This window comes from Dipodomys ordii, unplaced genomic scaffold (genome assembly GCF_000151885.1).
Source record: "Dipodomys ordii isolate 6190 unplaced genomic scaffold, Dord_2.0 Scaffold30, whole genome shotgun sequence".
Lineage (NCBI taxonomy): Eukaryota > Metazoa > Chordata > Mammalia > Rodentia > Heteromyidae > Dipodomys > Dipodomys ordii.
Genome location: NW_012267246.1, coordinates 7973641 through 7999395, shown reverse-complemented (window position 1 = coordinate 7999395; position 25755 = coordinate 7973641). Strand labels below are relative to the sequence as shown.

At 39.4% G+C, this 25755-nt stretch overlaps 1 protein-coding gene across 1 annotated transcript in view; it reads left to right on the top strand.

Moving 5' to 3' along the window:
• The window catches only part of Zbbx (zinc finger, B-box domain containing), a 74225-nt gene that overhangs the window by 7031 nt on the left and 41439 nt on the right, over window positions 1–25755 (top strand). The window contains exons 4-6 of the mRNA XM_013016146.1: window positions 2539–2587; window positions 4372–4481; window positions 11375–11470. Of these exons, the coding sequence (XP_012871600.1) occupies window positions 2539–2587; window positions 4372–4481; window positions 11375–11470 (255 nt within the window). The remainder of the gene's footprint in view (window positions 1–2538; window positions 2588–4371; window positions 4482–11374; window positions 11471–25755) is intronic.

Here is a 25755-nt window from a genome sequence, read left to right as displayed (position 1 = left end):
CTACTTGAAAGGAAAGGAGGAAGGCTTGAAGTCGCAGAGGTTGTCAGACGCTGGTGTGGTCTTTGAGGAGTTGACTTATTAAAAGAAGCCTTATTTAAAGAAAAGACTTATTGAAAGAAGCAAAGAACTGACACTGTTTTTTCTCTGAGTTGAGAATGATGGATGGAAAAAAGAGTATGAAGAAATTTAAATATATATATATATATATATATATATATATATATATATGGAGAGAGAGTGAGAAAGAGAGAGAGAGAAAGAGAGAGAGAGAGGGAGGTTGGTGATAACAGGGGGTCCAATTAGATGCCATGGAGATGTTCAACAGGAAGATGCCAGGGTTCTTAATAAAGTTAAAGGCGGTAACATTGGCTCAGAGCAAGGAAAGGCCCTGAGATGGGAACAGGAGTTCTTGAGAAGAGAGGCCTGGAGAAGTCTGGTGGGCGTCGGGGTTGGGGGCTTGCTAATGCCCAAGGAGCCAATATGGAAGACCCCTGGGCTTATTTCATCACAATAGTGGTAGACAGGGGAGGTGCAGGAGGGAGAGGAGGGAAGGGGATGAAGGTCAGCCCCAGGAGCTGGGGAGTGGGAAGGTGTGGCTGCTTAGGTGCCCAGTTTGGTCATAATGGTGCCTCCAGGCGGGGTGGTGCTGAAGAGGCAATCAGAGGCCCCCAGTGGCCACATGGCGATGGCCTGCGAGGCCAGAATACCAGGACAGCAGGGGCAGTGAGGCGTCCGGGTCCGCAGCCAGGCTGTTATGGGAGCGGATCTGGCATGCCCCGCGTCCTTGGTGCGCCCCTTGGCCCGTGGCTCTCAGGCTCGGACGTCCCGTCCTGGTGAGCACCGGGGCAGGGAGCGGGCGCATGCATTCTGGCCGCTCTTTGGGGACGGTAGAGCGCAGGGTTCAGCCAAGGCGAATGTGCGGGCGAGGTGTTGGCAAGGGAAGACTGAGAATTGGGGGACGCGATATGGCTCCTTGGATTGGTGGGAGGCCTGGGTGGAAAGATCATCTCGAGGACGTGTGCGGGGTTGGCTGGGGGGGTGAGGGAGGCCTTTGCCTAGGTCGCCTTGGCAGTCATTGGGCACTGGGGAGTGCCGGGGACTGAACACCGCAGGCATGTCCAGTGTGCGTGCGTGTGCGCGCGTGTACGCATGTGTGCGCATGGGTAAAGTTGGTCTAACCCTATTCCAACACCCAAACTTTCTCTGAACTAGACCGATTTCCGATTTGACAAGGGAATTCTCTCCTTCCCCTCCCTCAAAACAGCCCCTAGCTGCTGGCTCATTGAGGTATTTGCGGGCAATTGGAATAAAGTGACACAAATATAACTCCATTCAAAGAACAGCAAAAGAATCCTGGTAAAGAGGGAAAAAATCCTAACGTGTCTGTGATCATCGTTCTGTGTGGCTTTCATGCACCTGTCCGTTCTGCTCAAGTAGCTTTAGAACCCTGGCTGGCCCGCAATCCAGACGTGCCATGAAGGTAATCAGACCGGACGCTTTGGATGTGGAAAAAGTGAGATTAAATTGTCTGTCACTGGGATAATATTCACAATTTAAAAAAAGCTAAACAGGATGTGTGAGTCCTATGAAACGCGCTTACTTCCATCCCAAATTCTTTTCTGCTGTGTTCGGTGCAGAAAACATTTGAGCAGCTAGTTCACAGCATATGGACACTGAAGCAAAACCACAGAGAATAATTAGGCTTAAATGTTCAAAGATGCCTACAGACAGTGCAGTCAGAGATAGAGAGGCTGCCATTGTTCCAGAACCTCATCGACAAATTGGGCAATTGAGCAGACACATTGCACATTGAAATCGGTGTGTGAATTGACGGTGCCTGGATAAATGCACACTACATCCTTGCTTGTTTGTGGATTTTGAATGTTGGTTTTAATAAGGCCAAGGAGAATACATTCAGCTGGCAGGTCTGTTTGGTTTTCTAAAATGTTAATACCAGAGTATTTTAAATTATTATTTGAAATACCTAGATATGAACCTTACTTACATATATATACATATAATGTGTGTGTGTGTGTGTGTGTTGTGTGTGTGTGTATGAAGTCCATGGTGTTAACGCAAATGATTCTCCAAATAAGAGAATAATACTGGTTCCTACAGTTGTGTAGCAGAATAGCTCAGTTGGATTTCAGCTTAGACTCAGTCTGTACAAATATTGGGCTTTGTGGACTTTCCAAAGAACAGAAATGGAAAGAGTTCACTCAACCTTACAGCACACTGAATGCGGGCACTCTTTCGACGATATTCTGATCATGTATAACGATTCTTATTTCTGGTATGTGTTTTTAAAACTGGTTTATATATATTGTGTTTACATTTCCTTTCTTTTCAATCAAATTTTAATTAAGTCTGAGTGTATTTAAGCAATGATCTCTGACTAGTTTTATATTATTCTTCCACAAATTTTCATACAAACTGTACCTCAGTGCTACGATATCTTATGTTTTTTGTTAGAGACTTAGTTGAAATTTCTTTAAACAAGAATCTATACCTGACAAATAATATCTATTTCATTCATAGTTTCCTGGTGGAAAACTGAAATTAAAATTATTGAAGCACGAGAGTCAAGGTAAACAGTTTATGGCTATCTTGCTAGATGAGATGAATGTAGCTCATAGTCCTTGGATTTTCCCTGAATTACATGCAGAAATAAAGTACTAGACTTCTTTATATAAAATAAGGACCCTTAACAAACACCTTCCCTCTTTCCCTTTCCTCCCTTCCTGTCAGAAGCAGGCATGAACTCAAGATCTTTTGCTCTCACTCAGCTTTATCACATACAGCTGGAGTTCTACCAGTTACGCCATACCTCAAGTGCAGCTTTTTGGGAGTTAATTGGAGATAGAATCTCTGGCTTCTAATGGAGCTCATCAGTTCTCAACAGCCTAAATAGCTAGGATTACAGGTCACCCACCCCAGTGACATTTTGATTTATTTTTTTGCAATGACATGATTTTGTAATTTTTGTTTTTATGTTTTTTGAAAATTTTTACTTGCTTTTATTGTGAAAATACTATACAGAGGGGTTACAATTACATGAGCAAGGAAATGAGTACATTTCTTATCAAGCATTGTTGCCTCCTCCTTTGTTTCCCCTTCCCATCCCTTCCCATCTCTCCCCCCTCCCTGCAAAGTTGTAAAGTTCGTTTTTCAACATAACGTCTTGAACAACTCATTGTTGCAATGAGTCCACCTGTATCCCTATTTACACAATTTGTTTTTTCCCTTCCCCTCCAATAATTATACAAGCATCAAATACAGTGAAAACAGGAGCTATACATACAAAGCAACAAAGAAGTCATCTTATAAATGTTAGAATTTTCAAAATTAGTTTTATTCTGTTTTCTTGGAGGTCTTGTTATATGGCAAAAATGCCACCTCACAATGTAATTGCAATGATAACATGTTTTACAGGTGAAGGATTTCAATGTATTGTTTCTTGAACTTTATTGAATGTTCTTCAAACTAGTAAGAATATTTAGCAATACAAAATTATAAATTGTACTGTTCCAGGATATTAAAAGAATATTGAGGACTGGGTAGGTGGCTCAGTGGTAGAGTGCTTGCCTTGTATGCATGAGGCCCTGGGTTTGATTCCTCAGCACCATATAAGCAAAAAAGCTGGAAGTGGCTCAAGTGGTAGAGTGCTAACCTTGAGCTAAAGAGCTAGGGCTCAGCACCCAGGCCCAGAGTTCAAGACCCATGACTGAGCAAAAAAAAAACCCAAAACCAGAAAATAAAAAAAATATTGAAAATTTGCTTTATATTTAATACCTTAATTTGAAATTGTTAAGAAATATAAATCATGGTTTTGGACTTGTAATAATTCCAAAGGAAATAACTACCTTCCTGGAGGATAAACAGGTTTAACTTTGAGTGATTCACATAGTGTGGGTTAATGAGTTATAGAAACATAAATACAATATTTATATAAAAATATGTTGTAAACATACAAAATTTTGTGTATTTTTGTATGAGTGTATATGCACATATGTATGTCTATATGTGCATTATATGTAATATTTCTATGTGTATATAAACTTTTCTCTACTTCAGTTTGATCCAGATATGGGAAAGCATCACAGGGACTGTGTCAAGTGTAAGATTTTTAGAGCTCTGTAATTGTAAATGTTTTGAGCAGTGGGTGTGTTGGCTGTTTAAGGTCTTGGGCCTGTGAATGCTCCAAGAAGCTGCTATGGGAATTGCAGTCAAATGATAATTAGCTTGGACTACCTATCCTTCTCATTGAGTCACAAATATTGGTCATTTTGAAATGCTTACACTTTTCTGACTTAATCAGAAAGCTAAACATCATATTTAAAAATGATTTGTCTGACATGATTTTCCTTCCAGAGACAGTAAGACAGCCAGTTAAGCACAAGATGGCAAATTCTCCTGGAAGTGAAAAACTCAAGACAAAAGGGAAGACTTGTGGACAGTGTGAGATAAAATCTGCTCTCCTAGTATGTACATTATGGTAAACAATATGCATGGAACTCCCTTGGCCTTACACACCAGTCCCAACTTTATCTCCATTTACAGCCATCTACTTTTTCTTACTGGGGTGATGTGCTTTCTAAAACGGATGTCTGCCTTTACTTGCAAATTGTATTTTCTTTTCGTTCCCTCCCTCCCTCCCTCCCTCCCTCTCTTCCTTCCTTCCTTCGTTCCTTCCTTCTTTCCCTTTTTGGTATGAACACTGGGGTTTGAACTGGATTATTTGCTCAGCTGGTACTCTAGACTTCTAGACCAGCTGTTGGTGGTTTTGTGGAAATGAAATGTAGTGGAATTTTCTGCCATACTTGACTTTGTAATGCAATCCTCTGAATCTTAGCCTCTAGCATATTCAGGATTACAGGTGTGACCACTGGCTCCTTGCTTGCATCTTTCTATTCTTGTCTTTCCACAGTGATTTCCCTTCTTCCAGCCACACCTGTCTATCCGAGCATGCAGCAATATCTACCATCTAAAGTCAAAACCCAAAGTAAACCCAGAAAGTCCTTTAGATTTCCAAATCTTACTTCTCACTCTATTTTAACAAATTCATGTGGGACTTTGTCTTTTCTTTTCTTCTTCCTTTTTTTTTAATTGTGAAAATACTGTACAGAGGGGTTACAATTACATGGGTAAAGTAATGAGTACATTTCTTATCAAGCATTGTTTCCTTCTCCTTTGTTGATTCCCCTTTCCTTCCCTTCCCATCTCCCCGCCCCCCGCCTCTGCCAAAGTTGTTAACAATGAGATGTACAAGACATTATGTTGAAAAATGAACTTTACAACATTGTCTTTTCTTGCCAGCTATCATATTTTCTTCCTCTCATTCACCACTCTTGTTAAGATGTGGTCTATGAAAGGTAAACAAATGCTTTCTGGAAGGCTATGTCAAGAATCAGAATGGTATTTTTTTGGGGGGGGTCCGGTCATGGAGCCTGAACTCTGGGCCTGGGCACTGTCCCTCAGCTCTTCAGCTCAAGGCTAGCACTCTACCACTTGAGCCACAGCGCCACTTCCGGCTTTTTTCTTTTTGCTTATGTGGTGCTGAGGAATCGAACCCAGGGCCTCATGCCTGCAAGGCAAGTGCTCTACCACTGAGCCACCTTCCCAGCCCCTCAGAATGGTATTTAACCACAGAAAAAGCCTCTTCCAATCTACCACACAGGACCTGCTAGGCTAGTGTCTAAACTGCAGATTCAGTACTGTCTGTTCTTTATGTAAATGGATTGGTAGAGTACACACACACACACACACACACACACACACACACACACACATCACCCCTTGGCCTTATTTCCTCCATATGGTGATTAATCTATGCTGTTAAATTTATTTATAGTATGTTCATTTGTATTACTAAACATACTTCCTTCATGGTATAGGATAGCTATACCACATTTGTTTATCCATTCATATGCTGAATGACATTTGAGTTATATAGATCTTGTTGCTTATATTCTCTTAAAAATTAAGTGAAACTGAAATAAGACAGGTAAAAATATTTTTGATGATTCTCTAAGTTTTCATTGGTGCAAATATTGAACATTCAAAGAATTGTAATGAGAACTGGGTACTATCCAGGCTCTGTGGCTCACACCTGTAATTCTAGCTGCGCAGGAAACTGAGATCTGAGGATTGTGGTTCAAAGCCAGCCTGGTCAGGAAAGCACATGAGATTCTTATGTCCAATTAACGACCAGAAAACTGAAAGTGGCACTGTAGCTCAAGGGGTAGAGGGCTAGCCTTGAGCTGAAGAGCTGAGGGACAGTGCCCAGGCCCAGAATTCAAGTCCCATGACTGACCAAATATAAAAGAAAGAAAAACAAAAAAACCAAACTGGGTACTGGTAGCTCATGCCTAAAATCATAGCTATTCAAAAGGCTGAGATCTGAGGATTATAGTCTGCAACCAGCCTAAGCAGACAAACCCAAGAGAGTCTTATGTTCAATTACTGTAAAAAGAAAGATACTGGAGGGGTGGCTCAAGTAGTAGAGCTCCAGTCTTGATTGAAACTGTAAAGCAAGAGCTTGAGGCTCTGAGTTTGAGCCTCAGTACTAGCACAATTCCATTTCTGGCTTTTGGCTGGTTAATTCAAGATAAGAATCTTGCAGATTTGTCTGCTTCAAAGTGGGCTGCTCAGCCTCTTGAGTAGCTAGGATCTTAGGTACTCAGCCAGTTAATCCATTTTTGTTCAGGATTTTTGCATCTATATTTATCAAAGATAAATCATTTGTTCATTGTGACTATGTCTAGTTTTGGTATTAGGCTACTGCTAGCCTCATAGAATGAGCTTATTTACTTGAGTCTTTTTTGTTATTTGTTTAAATAAGTTTTTTATTGTAAAAATAGTGTACAGAGGGGTTACAATCACATGAGCAAGGTAATGAATGCATTTCTTATCAAGCATTGTTGCCTCCTCCTTTGTTTTTTCCCTACCATTCCTTCCCCCCATCTCCACAACTACATCCCCTCCCCCTCACCCCCCCACTCCCCCTCCTAAATTGTAAACTTCTTTTTAAAATTTTTTTAAATAAGTTTTTATTGTGAAAATACTGTAGAGGGGTTACAATTATATGAGTAAGGTAATGAGTACATTTCTTATCAAGCATTGTTGCCTCCTCCTTTGTTTTTCCCCTGCCATCCCTGCCCTCCCATCTCCACAACTACACTCTTCCCTCCCCTCCCTGACTCTTCCCTACCCCCCCCCACCTAAATTGTAAAGTTCCTTTTTCAACATAGTATCTTGTACATCTGTACATCTCATTGTTGCAATGAGTCAACTTGTATCTCTAATTAGCTTTTTTTTTTTTTTTTTTTAGTCCATCATGGGGCTTGAACTCTGGGCCTGGGCGCTGTCCCTGAGCTCTTCAGCTCAAGGCTAGCACTCTACCACTTGAGCCATGGTACCACTTCTAACCTGTTTTCCTATTTAAACAAATTGTTTAAATAGGGATACAGGTTGATCCATTGCAACAATCCTTTTTTTTTTTTTTTGTATTTAATTGAGCTAGACACTTCTTGAAGGCTATGGTACATCCAGTGTGGTGTAATAGGGCTGGAGCTGGAAATAAAGAATCTCACTCCCCTTTTTTTTTGTTGGTCATGGGGCTTGAACTCTGGGCCTGGGAGCTGTCGCTCAGCTCTTCAGCTCAAGGTGAGCCCTCTACCACTTGACCCACAGCGCCACTTCCTTTTTTTCTGGTGGTTTATTGGAGATAAGAGTCTCACAGCCTTTCCTGCCTGGGCTGGCTTTGAATGGTGATCTTCAGATCTCAGCCTCCTGAATAGCTATGATTATAGGCATGAGCCACTGGTGCCTGGTCTTCCCTTTGCTTTTGTTCTGTACTTTTTGTGCTGGAATTAAGGCTTGAACTCGGGGCCTCATGCCTTGCTTGATTTTTTTTTTTAAACCATAACTGACATGCTACTTTTTTTTTTTTTTACCAGTCTAGCTTTTTACTGGTTAATCACAGATGGAATCTTTCAGACTTTTCTGCTTTAGTGGACTTGAATCTGAAATCCTCTGGCTCTCAGCTTCCAGAAAAGCTAGGATTAAAGACAAGAGAGGCTCTGTTGCCCAGATCTATACTTGTCTTATAAAAAAACCCCTAACCAAGGATTTTCTTGGAGCTGCAACGAAAACAAAATTTCATGATAGCTGTCAAAAATACAATAATAAACTATTTAAAATGTGGATTAGGCTGAAGTAAAGCAGAGTCAGGTTATATTATCTTTGGTTCTTAGAGTCTAGCATTGCTTCTATCATTGTTGAGTGGGTAGTAGGACTTTATTTTATTTTCCTGGCCTTCCTTGGGGACAAATGGCACACTGGAGATCGGTTAAAAATCTGTATTTTGAAAGTTTAAGGCCCAGTTCTTCCTATTAATGTTATATGATGTTTGCAGATCATAATTCTATTGATGTTTTCTCATTTCTAAAAGAAGATCATAAGATCAAGATTAATCTATTTTGAAAACTATTATTAATTATTCATATTAATGAGCCAACATGTCTTTGAGCTGGGATGACTGACTCAGGGAAGGGATGATGGCAGGTGTGTGATGGACAGCGTAAGGTGACGCGCCACATGACTTAGTGACAGAAGATCCTATTTTGGTGGCAAAGATAAATTTCAACTCTCCCCAACTGATTATTTATTAAAGATAATGGAAGTGGCTTTAGGCTATTTCCATATGTCCAAAGTGAAAGCAATAGTGCAAGACTATAGATTAATTTGGCCTACATGGAAAACTGAAACTCAGCTGGGTTTTGCAGGCATGGTAGAACCGCTCAGGGATTCCTAAGGTACACAAGGCGCCTGTTAATCTAGAGCTCTGAGCTCCGTTCCTGAAGATGTCTGCCTGTGAGGGACACATCCTTATCAATGATTTTTGTGTTTTCCTGCCAGGGTTACAAGCTGCTTAAGAAGATGTTTCCATTTTGCAGGCATTTTAACCCCATTGAAATCCAAAATATGCTTGTATAACCAAAGACAGAAGAAAGCTGACTCTGCAACTCTAGCTTTGATCTTCCAGCTTACAAAGATATGCTTGGTTTGCTTCCATTTAAGATCTGTTAACAAATACTTGCTTAGAATTACATGCTGGAATGCATTTCAGATTACACTCTACTATAGGAATGGCCAAATGCGAGAAAGTTACTGACAAATGAGAAGGTATCTTAAAGTAAAACGATGCAGAACATATTTGGAAATCTATATTAAAGTAATACTACTATCATATTTGAAATTAGAGATTTTAAATTTAGGCTGCACTTAGAATCATGCAACTAGGGATGATGATATCATGATTTGCTGGAGACCCTGTAGCTCTTGAAATGAGATCACAGAGGGTTCACGTTTCTTTTTCTTCTAGTTAAGTAACAGATCCCGTTTTGTATAGTTAATCACTTTTAGATGTATGCATTAGGAGTTTGATAAATATTAGGCCATTCAGTTATTTGAAATATTAGATTTTACTTTAAGCCGGTTTTATCAAGGTTTTTCCAGTAAGTGGTTGGTACTATAATTAATAGTCAGAGCCTGTGTTAATGGTTATTAATGTATCTTGTGGTTAAAAGCTTGAGGTTGGAGTGAGGGGCGGGTTCAACTTCTGTCTGCATCACTGCATTGGCTTGGATTACTGTGGGCAGATTCTCATTCACTGTTTCCTTTTTTTTTTTTTTACCTTGAATGCACATGGAGATGCACTCACTCATCTGAACCTTACAGGGCTGTTGTGAAGACTAAGTAAAATTGAATGTGTAGAAGCCTCTACAACAGAGTCCCAATTCATTCAAAGTTGAGAATAGGCCAGGTGCAGGCTCATGCCTGCAACCTAGCTCCTCAGAAGGCTGAGATCTGAGGACCAGGGTTCAAAGCCAGATGGAACAGGAGACTCTTATTTCCAATTAAACACTACAAAGCCAGAAGTGGAGCTGTCCTCAAGCAGCATGAACTAGCCTTGAGAAAAACTGCCCAGTGTTGTCACTCAGGCCTTGAATTGAAGCCCCATGACCAGAATGGGGAGGGGGGTGGGGAGAAAGGAAAAAAGTTCAGGATATGGCTAATGCTATTTTAGTTTAACTCACCTTTGCTAGTTTCATCTTAGTACATAAAATGTCTTCCATCTTTATTCTCTATATCGTGTCATCCCAATCATTTTATATTTGATAAACTTTTCTAACTATTGCACGCGAACAGGTCTTCACAGGGGGACTTTCAGCGTAAAATTAGTAAACAAGTAAAATTAGTAGACAAGGTTTTCTGGGAGAGGTGACTCATGACTATAATTCCTGGCACCTGGAAGACTGAGAGGGGGAGAATGGTGGTTGGAGGTCAGCCCAGGCAGGAAAGTTCTTGTGACCTCATTTCAAGCTAGAGTTGGGCACGGTGGTGTACACCTCTCATCCCAAGCCACGTAGGGATTTGAGACTGGGTCTCACAGAACCACGAACTCTTTGTCAAGGCTTCCTGAACATCTCTCTCTCTCTCTCTCTTTCCCTCCCTCCAAACCCTCCTGCTTGAATCTCCTGCTTGCTTGCCTGCACACTTTCTCAGATGTGGGGCCTGAGCCACTGCTCTGCTGTTTATCATATTGGCAGTGGGATTGCTACAAGGCAGAAAATTAAGGAAAATTAAGGTAATTAAAGAAAGAATTGGTCTGTTTTCCCTTTACTTTCAGTCATGTTTGAACGGCATTAGGCACAGGTATATTTCACTTTTGAAGACCTTACACCTGAAAAAAAATCATCAGTGTCATTTAAAATTACATTTTAACATCCTAGAGAATTGGGAAGTCATTGTAGCAGTTAAAAACATTGTGGACATTGGGATATAGTTCTTTCTGTTTTTTTCTCTCTCCCTCCCCCCCCGGTATATTCATTGCAAGCCTTTTAAAGAATACTTTATAAACTGTATTGTGAGAATCAATGAGTGATACCTTTCATAGAAGTGTCTTGCTACATATTTTGTTTACAATGACTATGTTGTGTAAATGCCCATATAAGTCAATAAATAAGTCACTAAAAAGAACTGTTCTATGAAATAAATTGATCAGTAATATGATTCATGTTACTTCTTTAAAACCAGGTCGAAAAGTTAAGTGTGAAACTATTGGGTTGTGTTGTATCTTAATTAGAAACCCTACATACATCTATGAACCTATCTTGCAGCTACTGCCTTAATTTTAAGGAAGTAATTAGAGTTTACACATTAGTTGTCCTGAAAGGTTGAAATCTTATTTTTGGGTGGCTGCTTTATCCTGATGACATGGAGGTAAGGTGTGTGTGATACGAGTATGAGACCAATGACATTGCAGTTAAACTTTTCTCAAAATCACACCCATGTACCATGTTCTTTTAAGGTATGCCTTGAATGTGGTGAAGATTATTGCACAGGCTGCTTTGCTAAAATTCACCAGAAGGGGGCACTCAAGCTCCACCGAACAACACTTTTACAGGTAGGCCTTTCTACAATGCTTGACTGCAGCGTATTTATAATTTATTTCAATGTAAAGGCATTTAAAATAGTATTGAGAATTCTAGATGATTTATACTCTTTTCTAAAATTCTATTATGTACAGACAGTCGTGACATATATCTTAAACTTATTTAATTGAACACTAATCAAGGTTCTATTTTGCTATTTAAACTGTTTTAATATAGGTCCTAAAACATTTTAGCTTGATTAGATTCTTTAGATTATGCATTCTTCCTGTACACTTGACATTTAAAATTGGGCAATTTTCCTCTCTATTGTGGTTTTAAATGAACACATGACTTATTTTACAAATTATTTCTACCTAGTTTATTAGTAAAATCTCCAGTTTCCTTTCATGTATATTGTAAAGAATTTTGTCTTTGTCATTACATTTTGACATCCTAGAGGAGTGAGTTAGGCTCACAAGCTTCTACTTTGTTTCTAGGAACTTTTATTTACTCCTATGTATTCATCTTTGTTTTGCCTGTTTTTCTAAATCTAATCGAATCTTTTAAATGCCAGGCCAATGGAAATCCTGATTGTTCAACAATAGCTTCGGTTAGATACAGAGATATTTATGTAACTAGCTGTATTTAGTGCTGCATTGACTTGTCATCTATTTAATTCATTTCTTTTCAGTAATTTACTCAACATGTATTCCTGGGTGCCTTCTGGCAGGAGTTCCTGCCAGGCACTGACTTCACAAAGGTGGATATTTGGGGGATCTTACTCGCCAGGTCTTGCAGATAAAGTCAAGCAGGGACGAAGCCTTTGTAGAGTGGGTTAAGGATTCTTGTACCCAGACTAAGGGAGATGACCACAGAGGGGTTTAAACTGATCATTGATAGATTCAATTGCCAGGAGTCTTCTCAGTACAAATATTGAGAACAGGGTCATCATAAAACATCAAACAGGGTGTGGCGCTGTAGCTCAAGCGGTAGAGCACTAGTCTTGAGCACAGAGAGGCTCAGGGACAGCGCTTGGGTCCAGAGTTCAAGTCCCACGATCTCCCCCACACACAAAGAGAGCAAGAAGAGAGCAAGTGAGCAAGCGAACTAGAGAGAGAGAGAGAGAGAGAGAGAGAGAGAGAGATTGAGCCGGACACCTGTGGCTCACACCTGTAATCCTAGCTACTCAGGAGGCTGACATCTGAGGATCTCAATTCAAAGCCAGCGTGGGGGAGGAACATACAAAGAAACAAACAAAAATCCCTGTTTTCACTGTATTTGATGTCAATGTCCTGCATCTTGTATATATACTTCTCTAGCTTTAGGAGGGGAAGGGAAAAAAAAAAACCAAAATGCTTAAATAGGGTACAGGTTGACTCATTGTAACAATGAGATGTACAAGACACTATGTTGAAAAACAAACTTTACAATTTAAGTGGGGGAGAGAGGAGTTGAGGAGGTGGGGAGGGAAGGGATGGTAGGGGAAAAACAAAGGAGGAGGTAACAATGCTTAATAAGAAATGTACTCATTACCTTATTCATGGAACTGTAACCTCACTGTACAGTATTTTTATAATAAAAAACATACTAAAAAAAAGGGCTGGGAAGATGGCTCAGTGGTAGAGTGCTTGCCTTGCACACACAAGGCCCTGGGTTCCATTCCTCAGCACCACATAAGCAGAAAAAAAAAGTCAGCTTGGGCAGGAAAGGCAGTGAGACTCTTATTTCCATTTAACCAGAAAACCGGAAAAGGTGCTGTGGCTCAAGTGATAGAGCACTCACCTGAGCTGAAGAGCTGAGGGACAGAGAACAGGCCGAGGTCAAGCCCCATGACTGACACACACACACGCTCACACACAATCCAACATACCTAATTTATGTACCAGAGGTCAGGTACTGAGAATCATATTTCAGTATGTTCAGCTTTCAGGGAGAAATGACAGAGGGTGAATAAGATACAAATCTACCTCTTCCTTTCCTGAAGGGATTAAAATGAGCTGATCTTATAAAATGAAAATATACCCTTTTTTATATTGAAAGTGAACTCTACAACTTTGGTGGGGTGGGGGGGGGAGTTGGGGAGGTGGGGAGGGAAGGGATGGTAGGGGAAAAACAAAGGAGGAGGTAACAACGCTCAATAAGAAATGTACTCACTACCTTACTCATTTAACTGTAACCCCTCTGTATAGCATCTTTACAATAAAAATGTATAGTAAAAAAAGAAAATATATCTTTTAAAAATTATTTTATTGTAAAGATGCTGACAGAGGGGTTACAGTTACAAGAGTAAAGCAATGAGTGCATTTCTTGTTGAGCATTGTTGTTATCTGACCATAGAAGATGATGCTAAGTGAAATGAACCCCAAGATATGAAAATGTATCTTCAGAAAAATGAGTCTAGGGCTGAGATGTAGCTCAGTAGCAAAGCCCTTGTGTAGTAAGTGCAACGTTCTGGTTTGATCGTTAGAAGGAAAGAAAGAAAGGAAAAACAGAAATAGAGTTAAACCCCCAAAGAACAAAAAGAAAACCCTTTAAAAAGTGAGTCTAGTTGCTTATGTATACACAATATAGGAGTTAACTGAAAATGCTCCACTTAGAAAATAATACTACAGATACCCTATTGGAAGTCCATATGAGGCTTTTCTCTTTCACTGTTTATTCACCTGTGTCTAAATTGTCACTCAATGAAGTTCAGCCCCATGTGAGCTCGTGAGGGGATACAAAGCAGAAAAAGACATAGTAGCTGTTTGGTAGCTAAGCACTAGGGCCCTTGTCTGTTCTCTTCTCTTTTCCTCCCTCCTTCCCTCCCTCCCTTCCATTCCCCCTCCTTCCCTTCCCCCCCTCTGGATTTTAACATGCCATGGCTTCTTGTTGATAGCATATGGATTGAATCTCACAGAGGATACTTTAGAACATTCAGGTTTTTCTATCTCACATTAGTATCGTAATGAAAATGCACTTCCTGTTATAACTTAGAATGGGACCATAACTTACAGATCATGCTCTTATAAAATTCTAAAATGTACAATGGATAAAAGGAAGTGGAAAGTATTTATTTTACGTATTAAAAATACAATCCACTTTTTATAATTGAAAATCAGCTGTTGATTCAAATTCCTTCGTGCTGGGCAGCACCTATGCACAGAGCATTTAGAAAGATCTGGAGATTTGTCTCCATTCTTACTAAAGTATAATTGACAGGTCCTAATTGTGTTCCTTTATGATGTACATTCTCTTGTTTTGCTATCTGTGTAGGTAGTGAAGCTATCTCCAAAATCAAGCTAACAAATCTATCAATAGCTTCATCATTTTCTTTTTTTCTCTTCTTTCTTCTTTTTTTTCCCCCATTTGTTCTGCTGCCAGCATCACGTTTTCCAGTTTTGATTTCAGAGGAGGAAAGGCTGCTAAGCCACAAATAGCAAAATGATATTTCAGTTTCTAGTGAATCTTAAATTATAGAAGACACATTTATTTTCAAAAGTTAGTTTGAATAGATTTCATATGTGTAGAGATTAAAAGGCATATTGAATAATCATGCATTGTGGCTAGGCTGCTTCTAATACAAGGGTTCATTAAGTTAAATAATAGTAAGTGTTGGGGCTAGCGTTGGGAGTTGCGGTTAAGGTTGCGATTGGGTTTGGGATTAGGATTAGGGCAGAGGTTGGAGATGGAGTTAGAGCTGGGGTGGGGTTAGTGTTAGAGCTGGATTAGGTTTGGGTTTAGAGTTCAGGTTGGGGTTAGAGTTGGTTAAGGGTTCGTGTTTCTCCTTTTTGTTGCCCTCCAGTCTGTGGGTGCTGAAGTTAGTTGCTGCTTATAAACTGGGTGCATTCCTTAGTCTGCCTTTGCCATTAAGGAGGTGGAGTTGTGATGTTTGACACAGAAATGCCATTCTGGACACCAGTTCTATTGTATTGCTATTGCTATCTTTCTGTATCACAGCATTTCACCTGCTGACAGAGTTGAGGAATGAAGGACTTTGAAGGAAAAAAATCCTTTCCAAGTAATTCAAGTAAATGGGTCCTCTAAAAATTGTAAATTTAATAGTTAAACTCCACACTTGTGTTTGAAATTAGGCAGGACTTTTGGGATGATTCGAATTAGTTTGTCTAGAAGAATTTCCTCCAGGCTTATTCAGTTCATAGAAGATTATATTATCCTCTTTTGTTTTTAAAGTTTGAGTCATGTTTCTTTGTGTTTATACAGATGCTTTTTCTATAAGGAAGAAAAAATAGTGATATCCTGTGCCATATTTATATGTTTGCCAATAGTAATCATTGCATCATAAATGGGTATGTCATATGTCAGACTGGCTGTATCACCTGTTCTTTGTTAGAAGTCGTGTCATACCACAATGTTGGTCTTGACTACATGTAATAGCAATGGCATAAATAAACAAATACTTTTGATGGAAACCCTTCAAAATGATTTACACATTCCCTCCCAACTTTGTAAATAGATTATTTATTGCTATTTATTGTTTTGATTACTTGTGATTAAAACACTTATTAAAAGAAGTATCCAATAGCTCAGACATTATGCATAGCTATGCAGTTCTCCTATGATAGTTATTGTTCTGATTCATCCCTTTTCCCCCTCCTATTATGGACCTCACCCATTCCTTGCCGTCAAATCTGGTCTTCAATTGTCCCGTTGCCATTTTCCCCCATGTCTTTCTATTCCCCCAGTAACCTTATTGCTTCTCTCTCCTTTTGCCCAACTCTCCCCCTTCTCCTTGACTACATGTGAGAGTTATTGTCGAACTCGATGGCCGCTTGGTTGTTGATGAGCTGCATAGACTTCATTTATGCAGGGTTAGTGTGTTTGAATCTTTCTATCATTTTATAGCTATGGAAGTCATGGGTATTGCTGATTGCTGAATTCCTACCTAATGTGAAAAGTGAGGACAGACAAGTGACAAGTGACACCAGTCCATATGGCCTAGAGCTCAAATGAATGACGAATGGCTTTTATACTTTGTTTTTCTAGTGTATGATGCAGTTGCTGGTTATTGGGAAATGTAGCTGTATTTGACAGCTGTAAACAATTCCATTCCTCATTCTGAAGTCCTGTAAATCTACGACTAAGTCATAGATTTACAAGTACTGGCATGTCTTGTTTTAGTTAAATGATGGATCTTTGAAAATTTGAAGGCAAGCTGTTACTATATCCATGTTGACTAAATTCAAAGGACATTTAGTTTGATTTAGGATGGATTTATGGTGGTGATTCCAAGCATCTAGTGTCTTTACCTTCTTTGACTTCTGGTAAATAATTAATTATGCTCACGTTAGGCAGAAGTGAAAAGGAATGGCTAAATATGAACATTCTATTTCTATGTATAGAAAGACCATTCTCACTTAAGCTGAAAAGGAAATGTTTTCAGATTGTAAGTATGGTTTCAATATGTCAGATATTTCCATGTCCTTTTCATAACTATTCAGACTGGAGAGACCAGGGTATCAAAGAGAATAGAAGAATGGAGAGAAGAACTAAGAGATATTCTATTAAGTATGACATGTACATAGGCAGTTAGATTCAATAAATCATTAACAGATTATGATAGGCATCTTTTATTAATTGACAAGAAGATACTTTAGTAGGCTAGCCTAGACAAAGAGTTATCAAGACCTAATCACAACAAATAAGCCATGCATAGTGGTTCATTTCTGCAATCCCAGATTAAACAAAGATGAGGATGATGATCCAAGGCTGACTTGGGGCAAAAGTATGAGACTCTACCTGAAGAAAATAGAGTAAAAGGGATGCTATATGGAAGAATTCATACAGTGCCTGCATAGCAAGCGTAGGCCCAGAAATCAAATTCCAGTACCATTCAAGGTCCAAAGGGAAACAATAGCAGTAATGAAATGAGTAGATCTGGAAGAGGCAAATATCTAGGTCAATATTCCATATTTTCTGGTATCTCAAAAAAATATACCTATAGAAACATGGATATGCTGGGGAATAAATGTTTGCCTGAACATACAGGAAAAAAAATGACTAGATGAAATCTCAGTAAATGTCACAATACCATGTGTGCTTCGTAAGTCTATAGTAGCTTATTTTTGTTGTTTGCTGTTTAACAATCGACAATGGACATGATGGCTTTCTACTGCACACTGTCCCTATCTCGAGATGGAGGAGAAAGCACCACTTTCAGGTTTGGATTTTCTCAAAATTACTTGGATGGTCTTCAGTGTGGTGCCTGTCTCTCCTCATTAGCACCTTGCTCTCTCCCTCTGTGTGTGTGGCCATGTCTGCATGTGGCTCATTGTGGCTTCTTCCCCCCACCCCCTCCCCCCACTTCATGCCTTTCCCACAGGGAAGTGCTACTTCTGAAGTTGCTCATCCCAGGAATAACCTACTGTAGGCTTTGTCTGTTTTCTGGTTCTCTAACTAAATGCCATAGGCTTTGTCACTTATTAAAGATAGGTTGAGGGGCTGGCAGGAACTCTGTCAAGTTCTGAGGTGGTGCCAGACATTGGGACATTGTGTGGTAGGAAAGGGGCTTATAATACGAGATAGAGCATACGTTAACTGAAATAGGATAGGCTCTAGAGGTAACTCAAATGATGTAATTCCTTACACAGATGAAGTCAAAGCCCAACAAATTCAACACCAGGAAACTTACAAGAAGGGGGCGGGGCCTTGAGGGGAAATGGTAGATGAATGAAGGGGAGAAGGGGGGAGAACACAGTTAGAAATTCACTGTAGATGCTGCAAAATTAAGAAAAGTAAAGGAGGAAGAGGTAGGAGTAGGGCTGAGAAGGTTAAACCGTGTGACATTGATCAAGATGCACTGTATTTATAAACTGCTTTGTAAATTGGCAACTCCATTTTAAAGATAATAGAAAAAATAAAAGATTTGCAACACACACACACATATATGAGACAGAGCCAAATTTATGTGATTGATGTGATCTATTTTATTTGTTATGTGTTATGTATTATGCATTGTATTTATGTGATCTGTTTATGTGCATTTATGTGATCTACTGTCAAGAGAACCTATCAGTCTATTGATTTACCCATGAATGGATTAGTCCATCCATATACTCTTGTCTTCCTGACTTAATCAACTCTTAACGTCTCACATCTTACTGTCTCACATTGGGGGTTACGTTTCCGTATACTTTTTTTTTTTTTGCGGGGGAAGGGAAGCATTATAACAAATTATAACACAGCCCCATAAAATCCACTCATCCTCAATTTGGAATCACCTCTGACTGGCCATTGTATGCTTGGCAGTGAAGCTCAGATTCAAGACCTGTCCAGAGGGTTGTTGGATGTCCAGAGGGTAATGAGAAACTCTGAGTCCTTAAAGGGTGACTTTGGGCAGGGTGGTGTGGAGCATGCTCAGTTGTTTTGCTCAAAGTCATCAAAGTGATGGACAAGATTATTATTTTTGGAAGGCCTGGACACTTGTAAAGGACCATCAATGCACATGGCTTTATATTCCAGGTTATCAAATGCCTGAAGAAAACATATTGACTTGCCAGTTACATACATTAATTGATATGATATTATGGAATCATATAAATGCATATTAACAACTAGATATTGTCCTTTTTAATTTAGTTCTTAAATATGCACAACTCCTTTTCCTTGTATTAAAGGCAGGTGTCCTTTGCTTTCAATACGATTGCTGCCACTTAGTCCTTTCTTGGGAAAAGGATTTTTAGAACTACACTGCTACTAACCACTCTTGTGTCCTATCTTCGGATGCATTTCAGTCCTTTCAGAAGGACTGATTCCTGTGCATTGCTATGTTCTCAGCACCTGGACTTGTGCAAACAAATCCATGTTTGAATAGAAAAGACCATTGCATTGTGGTTTTGATGGTTTGCACTTCCTTGATGTCCAATGGTGTCGTGTGTCTTCGTGTGGATTGCTTGGAGAAATAATGAAAGTAGTCTTGAGGAGGAGTCTTGAGTCTGAATGTGGGACGGTTTAAGTACTATGCAAATCATTGCAGTTACAGCTGATGATGAATGTTTGATGTCAGTATGGAGAGATCAGGGAAAGCAGTGAAGACAACCGGCAGAGGCAGGGACAAGGGGCAGGGGACATCTAATTGCACCGTGAACAAAGGGCGAACTCCTGAGTGACTGAGCAGTGTATCACAGGAACAGCTGACAGGGTTGCTGGTTGTCAGCCTTAGGTATAGCTATCCCCGGTCAACTCAAAGGGAGAGCCAGGCTTTTCTTTCAGACCGACCTGATATATGCAAGCTCAGAACCTGGCAGGGCTGTTGAGAAGAACAGATTATATGACAATTGATATAAAAAGTATTGTGCTCATGGCAGGAGCTGCATATATTAGACTTTATTAGTCAGGGGAAAGGAGTGGTAGAAATTCAACGCTCTTCCTGTGACTGTTACATTTAAAGCTAGAAGGTAAAGTTATGTTGGTGACAATCTGCCCCAAGAATGAGTGGAAATATTTGCTTAATGTTTAGAATATTTCTTCATAGCTTTATGCAGGGATGATTGAAATAGAGAACACAGATGTTTACATCCGGACAGATTTTGACATATTAATGTACCCATGATATCACCATAATTATGACAATTAACATACGAATTTACTTCCCCATATGTATGCATGTGTGTACATGGTTCTATATAGATATATGTTTGCATTTATATGTAGATGTATGTTTATGTGTATGTATGTGTGTTAGAAACATTTAACATGGACCAAGAAGAGACATGCTAAATGAAGTAAATAAGGCAGGAATGGATATATAACTCCACTTGCTGTGGTCTGTAACATAGCTTTATGGAAGACAGAGGGATGCCTGGCTCAGTGGATCTTGAACGTGGGACAGAGGCAGTTCTGTTCACAGGCAGCATTCTAGAATCAGCCAAAGTGTTTAACAGCTGGTAGACAGATAAAGAAGGTGTAGTACACAGATACCACATACTATTACTCTGCTAGAAGGAAAAATCAAGTTATATCATCCACGGGAAAATAGAACTGGAAACCATTATATTGAGCAAGACAAATAGCACTGGAAAAAGCCAAATACTGCATGTTCTCACTCATGTATGGGACCAAGGCTTAAAACAGCAATGTTGCTGCTGCTGCTGCTGGTGATGGTGATGAAGATGATGATCGTGATGGCATATGAATGTAAGAGACAGACTGTCTGAGGAATTAGAGAATGGGAGAAGAGAAGTAGAAGGATACTGAAGGATACTGAAGGATGGAGGGGACTTAAATACAGACAGACAGATGGACAGACAGAAGCCTACCAAACATGTTTGAGAAAGTCCCAAGTTCACAGTATAGATGAGGGAAATAACCACAATGAAACTTTCCTGTGTCATTAACGCATGCTACATTAAAGTAAAAGCAATTACAAGAAATAAGATATAGAAGAAAAGGTAACTGAGGCCTGGGATCTGTTGGGCAAGAAGACCTGTAGTTTACAGTACGGACTAGTGAACTTAAGGCTATGTTGTGCATGAGTGGTCTAATGCATATATTGTAAGGCTTCTGTAAAATCAACCGTGAGTTAAAATGGCCCGGCTCCCTGTTCAAGCAGCGGATAGCAGAGGAACAGTGAGGAGCATCAGCTGAAGCACCGTGTCTGAAACTTCCTCTGCTCAGCCTTCATCCTTCACTGGGCTTCCCGGGAGTTCTCACGATTTTTCATGGTCTTTGACAAGTTGTACAGTAATTTCCTTTGCTCTCTCTCTCTCTCTCTTTTAATGCTCATTGATTCTGTGGGATGTGAATTGTCTAGTAAAGATTGCAAGTCCAATACTATATCTAAAAATCAAGTATGAAAAGGTTTGATTGCTCTTAGGAGGGAATTCCATTATGTCTCAAAATCTGTCAATCAAATCATTGGATCTGAAATCATAGTGATCCTTGTGTAGCTCAGATATGAATAATTGTTGAATACATCTAACTCATTTGAATGCATTCACCATACATGAAAATACAGCCCTTAAACAATAGCAGGGAGATTTGATAAGATAATTAATATGGGCATAATTACATGATAGCAAAGCTCCAAGCAGAAATAAAATTGCAGGTGTGACTTTCCTGTGTTTCCTTCTTGTTGTTCTTGCTCATTGTAAGAGTTCTCTTTGGGTAGAATTTTTTTTTTTAGTGCTGCGATAAAGTTAGAAAGGCATAATTATTTAGAACTAAACAATGTCATTATTTTTCTTGATTCCAAGTGATTTAAGAAAGTTTGACAATGTTAGTTTTTCTAAGTTATTACATTCCTATGTGATAGTATCTTACTGTAACTGGTTTGGAACCATTCTGTGTCATTTTTATGTCATCTTTGTTATAGTGCTAAAATACTGAATCCACATTAGTTTTATTTGATATCATTTATCTGTTGAAGAATAAGTTGCATATATCATAAATTATCTTTGTCTAGATCTCTGCTCGTTTTTATTATCATTTTATGTGTTAAGGGAGAGTAACTTTAAATAAATCTTTGATTAATAAAAGTTGGTAAAAAAAATCAGACCTTTCCAGGAAAGGTCTGATTGTCTCTTAAGTTCTACTTCAAGTTATTTGTTGCTGGAAAACATAATAAATTTCAGCCACATGAATTTTCCATTTCAAGGATTTAATTTCTTTCCAGGTTAGGGTAAGTTCAATAAGTAGTCTTATTTTCAGATTATTAATATTGTATTCCAATACCACTTCTCTGTTGTCAGATAGATCCTGAGCAGAATGGGATTTTAACGTGTGATTCTGCTGAGTTCTAGAACTCTAATTTTCTCTCACTCTGTACCTTCCTGTATTTTCATGGAGACTTGAGCGACTGTCTCAGATTCTTTATTTTCCAGTTTTCTGCTCTATGGAAGTTCCTGTGCTTGCCCGCTGTTTCCTTCTCTTCCCAGCTTGCAGTGAATTTTTGGTCCTAACAGTGGACCACATCTTTGTCCAAACTCTAGGTCTCATTATTGCCTCACTATTTACTTCCTGAGCCACACACCCAGCTCCTTTAGCTTTAGTTATTATTCAGACAGAATTTTGTGGTTTTGCCTGACTGGTTTACACTGTAAATACCTCTGTCATAGGTAAGATTACAGCCTTGTATCCCCATACCTGGCTTATTGGTTGAGATGGGGAATCTTCCTAATGTTTTATCCAGACTCTGTTATTTCTTATCTCTGCTTCTTGCAAAGCTGAGTTTACAAGTGTGAGTTACCACTCTCATTTGAAAAGCATTTTTTTAAACAAGGAATGATTCATATGATATAAAATTTAAAAATGGTGAAAGTTTAAATGACTTCAAATTTAAGTTTATTTTTAACTGATTCATAAAAAATTAAAATCATAAATGTGTAAATGAGTGAATTTAGTATGTAACTCGATCCTTCAAAAGGATATATTTTTAATTTAAGATTTGCAAGTCCCAACTCTCTTCAACAATCACAGCAATCAATGGATTGATACTGTGTCTCCAGCAATGCTGTAACAAAGCGTTCCTCTCTGGGTATGCAGTCATATCGCTTTCTCTTCTTTATTTGCCTAGTGAATTTAAGAGAAATAATGGAACTCTTCCACAGAGTGCAGGATTGCTAGTTTTTTTTTGGGGGGGGATCCAGTTATGGAGCCTGAACTCTGGGCCTGGGTGCTGTCCCTCAGCTCTTCAGCTCAAGGCTAGCACTCTACCACTTGAGCCACAGCGCCACTTCTGGTTTTTTTTTTGCTTGTGTGGTGCTGAGGAATCGAACCCAGGGCCTCATGCATGCAAGGCAAGCGCTCTACCACTGAGCCACCTTCCCAGCCCAGGATTGCTAGTTTTTAATGCAAGGCTGTATTTGCAATAAAATTTTGTTTCTACACAAACCAAAGAAAATAAACGCTATGAAACAAGATGTTGGCTGGGTAAAGTGGTCCAGGTCTGTAATCCCATCACTTGGGAGGAGAATTGTGAGTTTGAGACCAACCTGAACCCCATAGCAAGAATCAGTCCCATAAACTAAACTGAGCAAAAACACAACAAATCCTAATGCCCAAACCACCACCATAATGCCATGGAAGAAGATATTCCCCACATAATTTTTTCAAACTTGCACAGTTAGTTAGGGGTACACTGAGTGTGAACTGGGAAGTTCTAGATCAGATAAAGGGCTGTGGCTAGGTCAACATGATCATAAATATTTATCACTGGACAGCCAAAAAACAGTGTATGACGATGGTAGTTAAACTTTTGAAACGCCCACACTACCATAAAGCATATGAGTAAAGAAAAAAACTGAACTGAAACTTTTAACTCTTCGACCTTAACTTTCACAAGTGCCACATTCTCCAAAGCCATAAAATCACAACCCTCTTTACTTTGATTAATGACACATTGTCAGAGTGATGGATTCTTCTAGAGTGTAATTTGAAAGATAATATCATTCTAAGGGGGGGAAAAGTTCAGGTGAGAATTTAGGTGAGTGAGTAGATGGAGCTTCCCAGCCAGGCCAGGGTCTGCACCTGCCGCTGTAAATCACACTCTCTGGGCTCCACTGTAAGCTTCTGTCCTGCCGTGAACCATATGATTTACTGCGTCTTCTGAAGACGGTTTCAGTTTGATTTTTAAAACATTTTTCACATGCTCAGCAGTTGCCCAGTTAATTTTATATCCTTGTGTCCTTTCTCCTCCTGTCATTAGTACTGATTCTATTTCAATTTTATTATTAGGGGCGAGGGGGACAGGGAGGTGGCTTGTAGACCTTGAACTCAGGGCCTGGGTGCTATCCCTGAACTCCTTTTGCTCAAGGCTAGCGCTCTACCACTTTGAGCCATAGTGCCACTTCCAGATTTCTGGTGGTTCGTCTTGGACTTTCCTGCCCCTGCATGGCTTTGAACTGTGATTCTTGTATCTCAGCCTCCTGAGTGGCTAGATTACAGGCGTGAGCCACCAGTGTCCAGCTGTGATTTCCTATTTTCTTTGCAGAAGACCAAAAGAGATGTACTTTTGAGTTGAGCTCCAAACTTGGAAAATATTTTAATGAATGCCACAGAGTTATTGTGAATATACCACTAATCCATGTATAACTTTCCTGTTATTACTAATTACTTAGTAATTAAAATAGTAATTGTTACATAATGAAGGGTTACATTTATACACGAACTCTGTACAACAAATAAATGAAGTAAGCCAGACCCAAAGAAACATAGGTTCCAAGGTTTCCCTTATTTGCAATAACTAGTATGCATCTAGGATAATCTCAGACAAGTAGAAAAGGTCAAAAGCTATGTACATATATATGACCAGATAAGATGATGCTAAGTGAAGCGAACCCCCCCCCCCCACCAAGATAGGGACACAAGAGGTTTTTTTTTGTTGTTGTTGTTGTTTTAAAAGTACTATGTGATTTGTTTTTGTTTCTTACACAGTTTTTTGTTCCCCCACAGTATAACCCCTATTGTCATCATATTTGATTCTGGTACCCTGAATCTTGTATATACATTTTTCTAATTTAAGGAGGGGAAGGGAAATAAAATGCTGAAACAAGGATATAGGTTGACCCATTGCAACACTGAAGTGGGGAGGGGAGGATTTCAGGAGGTGGGGAGAGAAGGGATGGTAGGGGAAAAACAAAGGAGGAGGTGCCTCTGACCGGCTCTGTCGGGACAACGGAGGACACCTAGTGGAGGAACTGGAATAGGTGGGGAGATGGTAAACAGACAACTCACACACAAGAGGAGTGGATGCTGAGTGCGATGTATTGCAGAGGATAACAAGCTTTTATAGCAAAAGTCTCCATGAGAAAGGGCAAAGGGTAACACAATCTTGCTGCAAGGCTTCGTTCTTGGGTGGTCACCAGCTGGTCGCCTGATCTTGTTTTTTGGATGACGAACTATGAAGATAGGCACTTGTTTTCGGCTTTACCTCTATTTTTAAGAAATATAATTGTTTTTGTTTATCACCTATTAACCATTAACCAGAGCATATGGGCAAGGTGCTGAACAGAAAGGCATGAACTCTAGTACTTCATAGTTACTTTTGTTTAGTTTTGTACTTTATATGTTTTAAATCTTTTTTAAGCAATTGTGCTTCTTTGCCATTCTTTAGAGAGTCCCCAATTTGTGGCCAAAATCATGATATTTAGTATACTTTGTTAAATCTGGCCATATATCAAATTTAAGCTCATAGTGTCTTTTCTGTAACCCTTTCACATAATCGTTTACTCTTCTCTATAGAGGCCTTAACTGTCTCATAAGATCTTTCTTGTTCCTTCTTTGACAGTAAGCACCAAGGAGGCCTAGATCTAGCAAGTCTCTCAGTAAATGGAAGAGAGTAATAGGAAGTTCTTTCTCCTAAGTAGTTTTCCCAGCGATT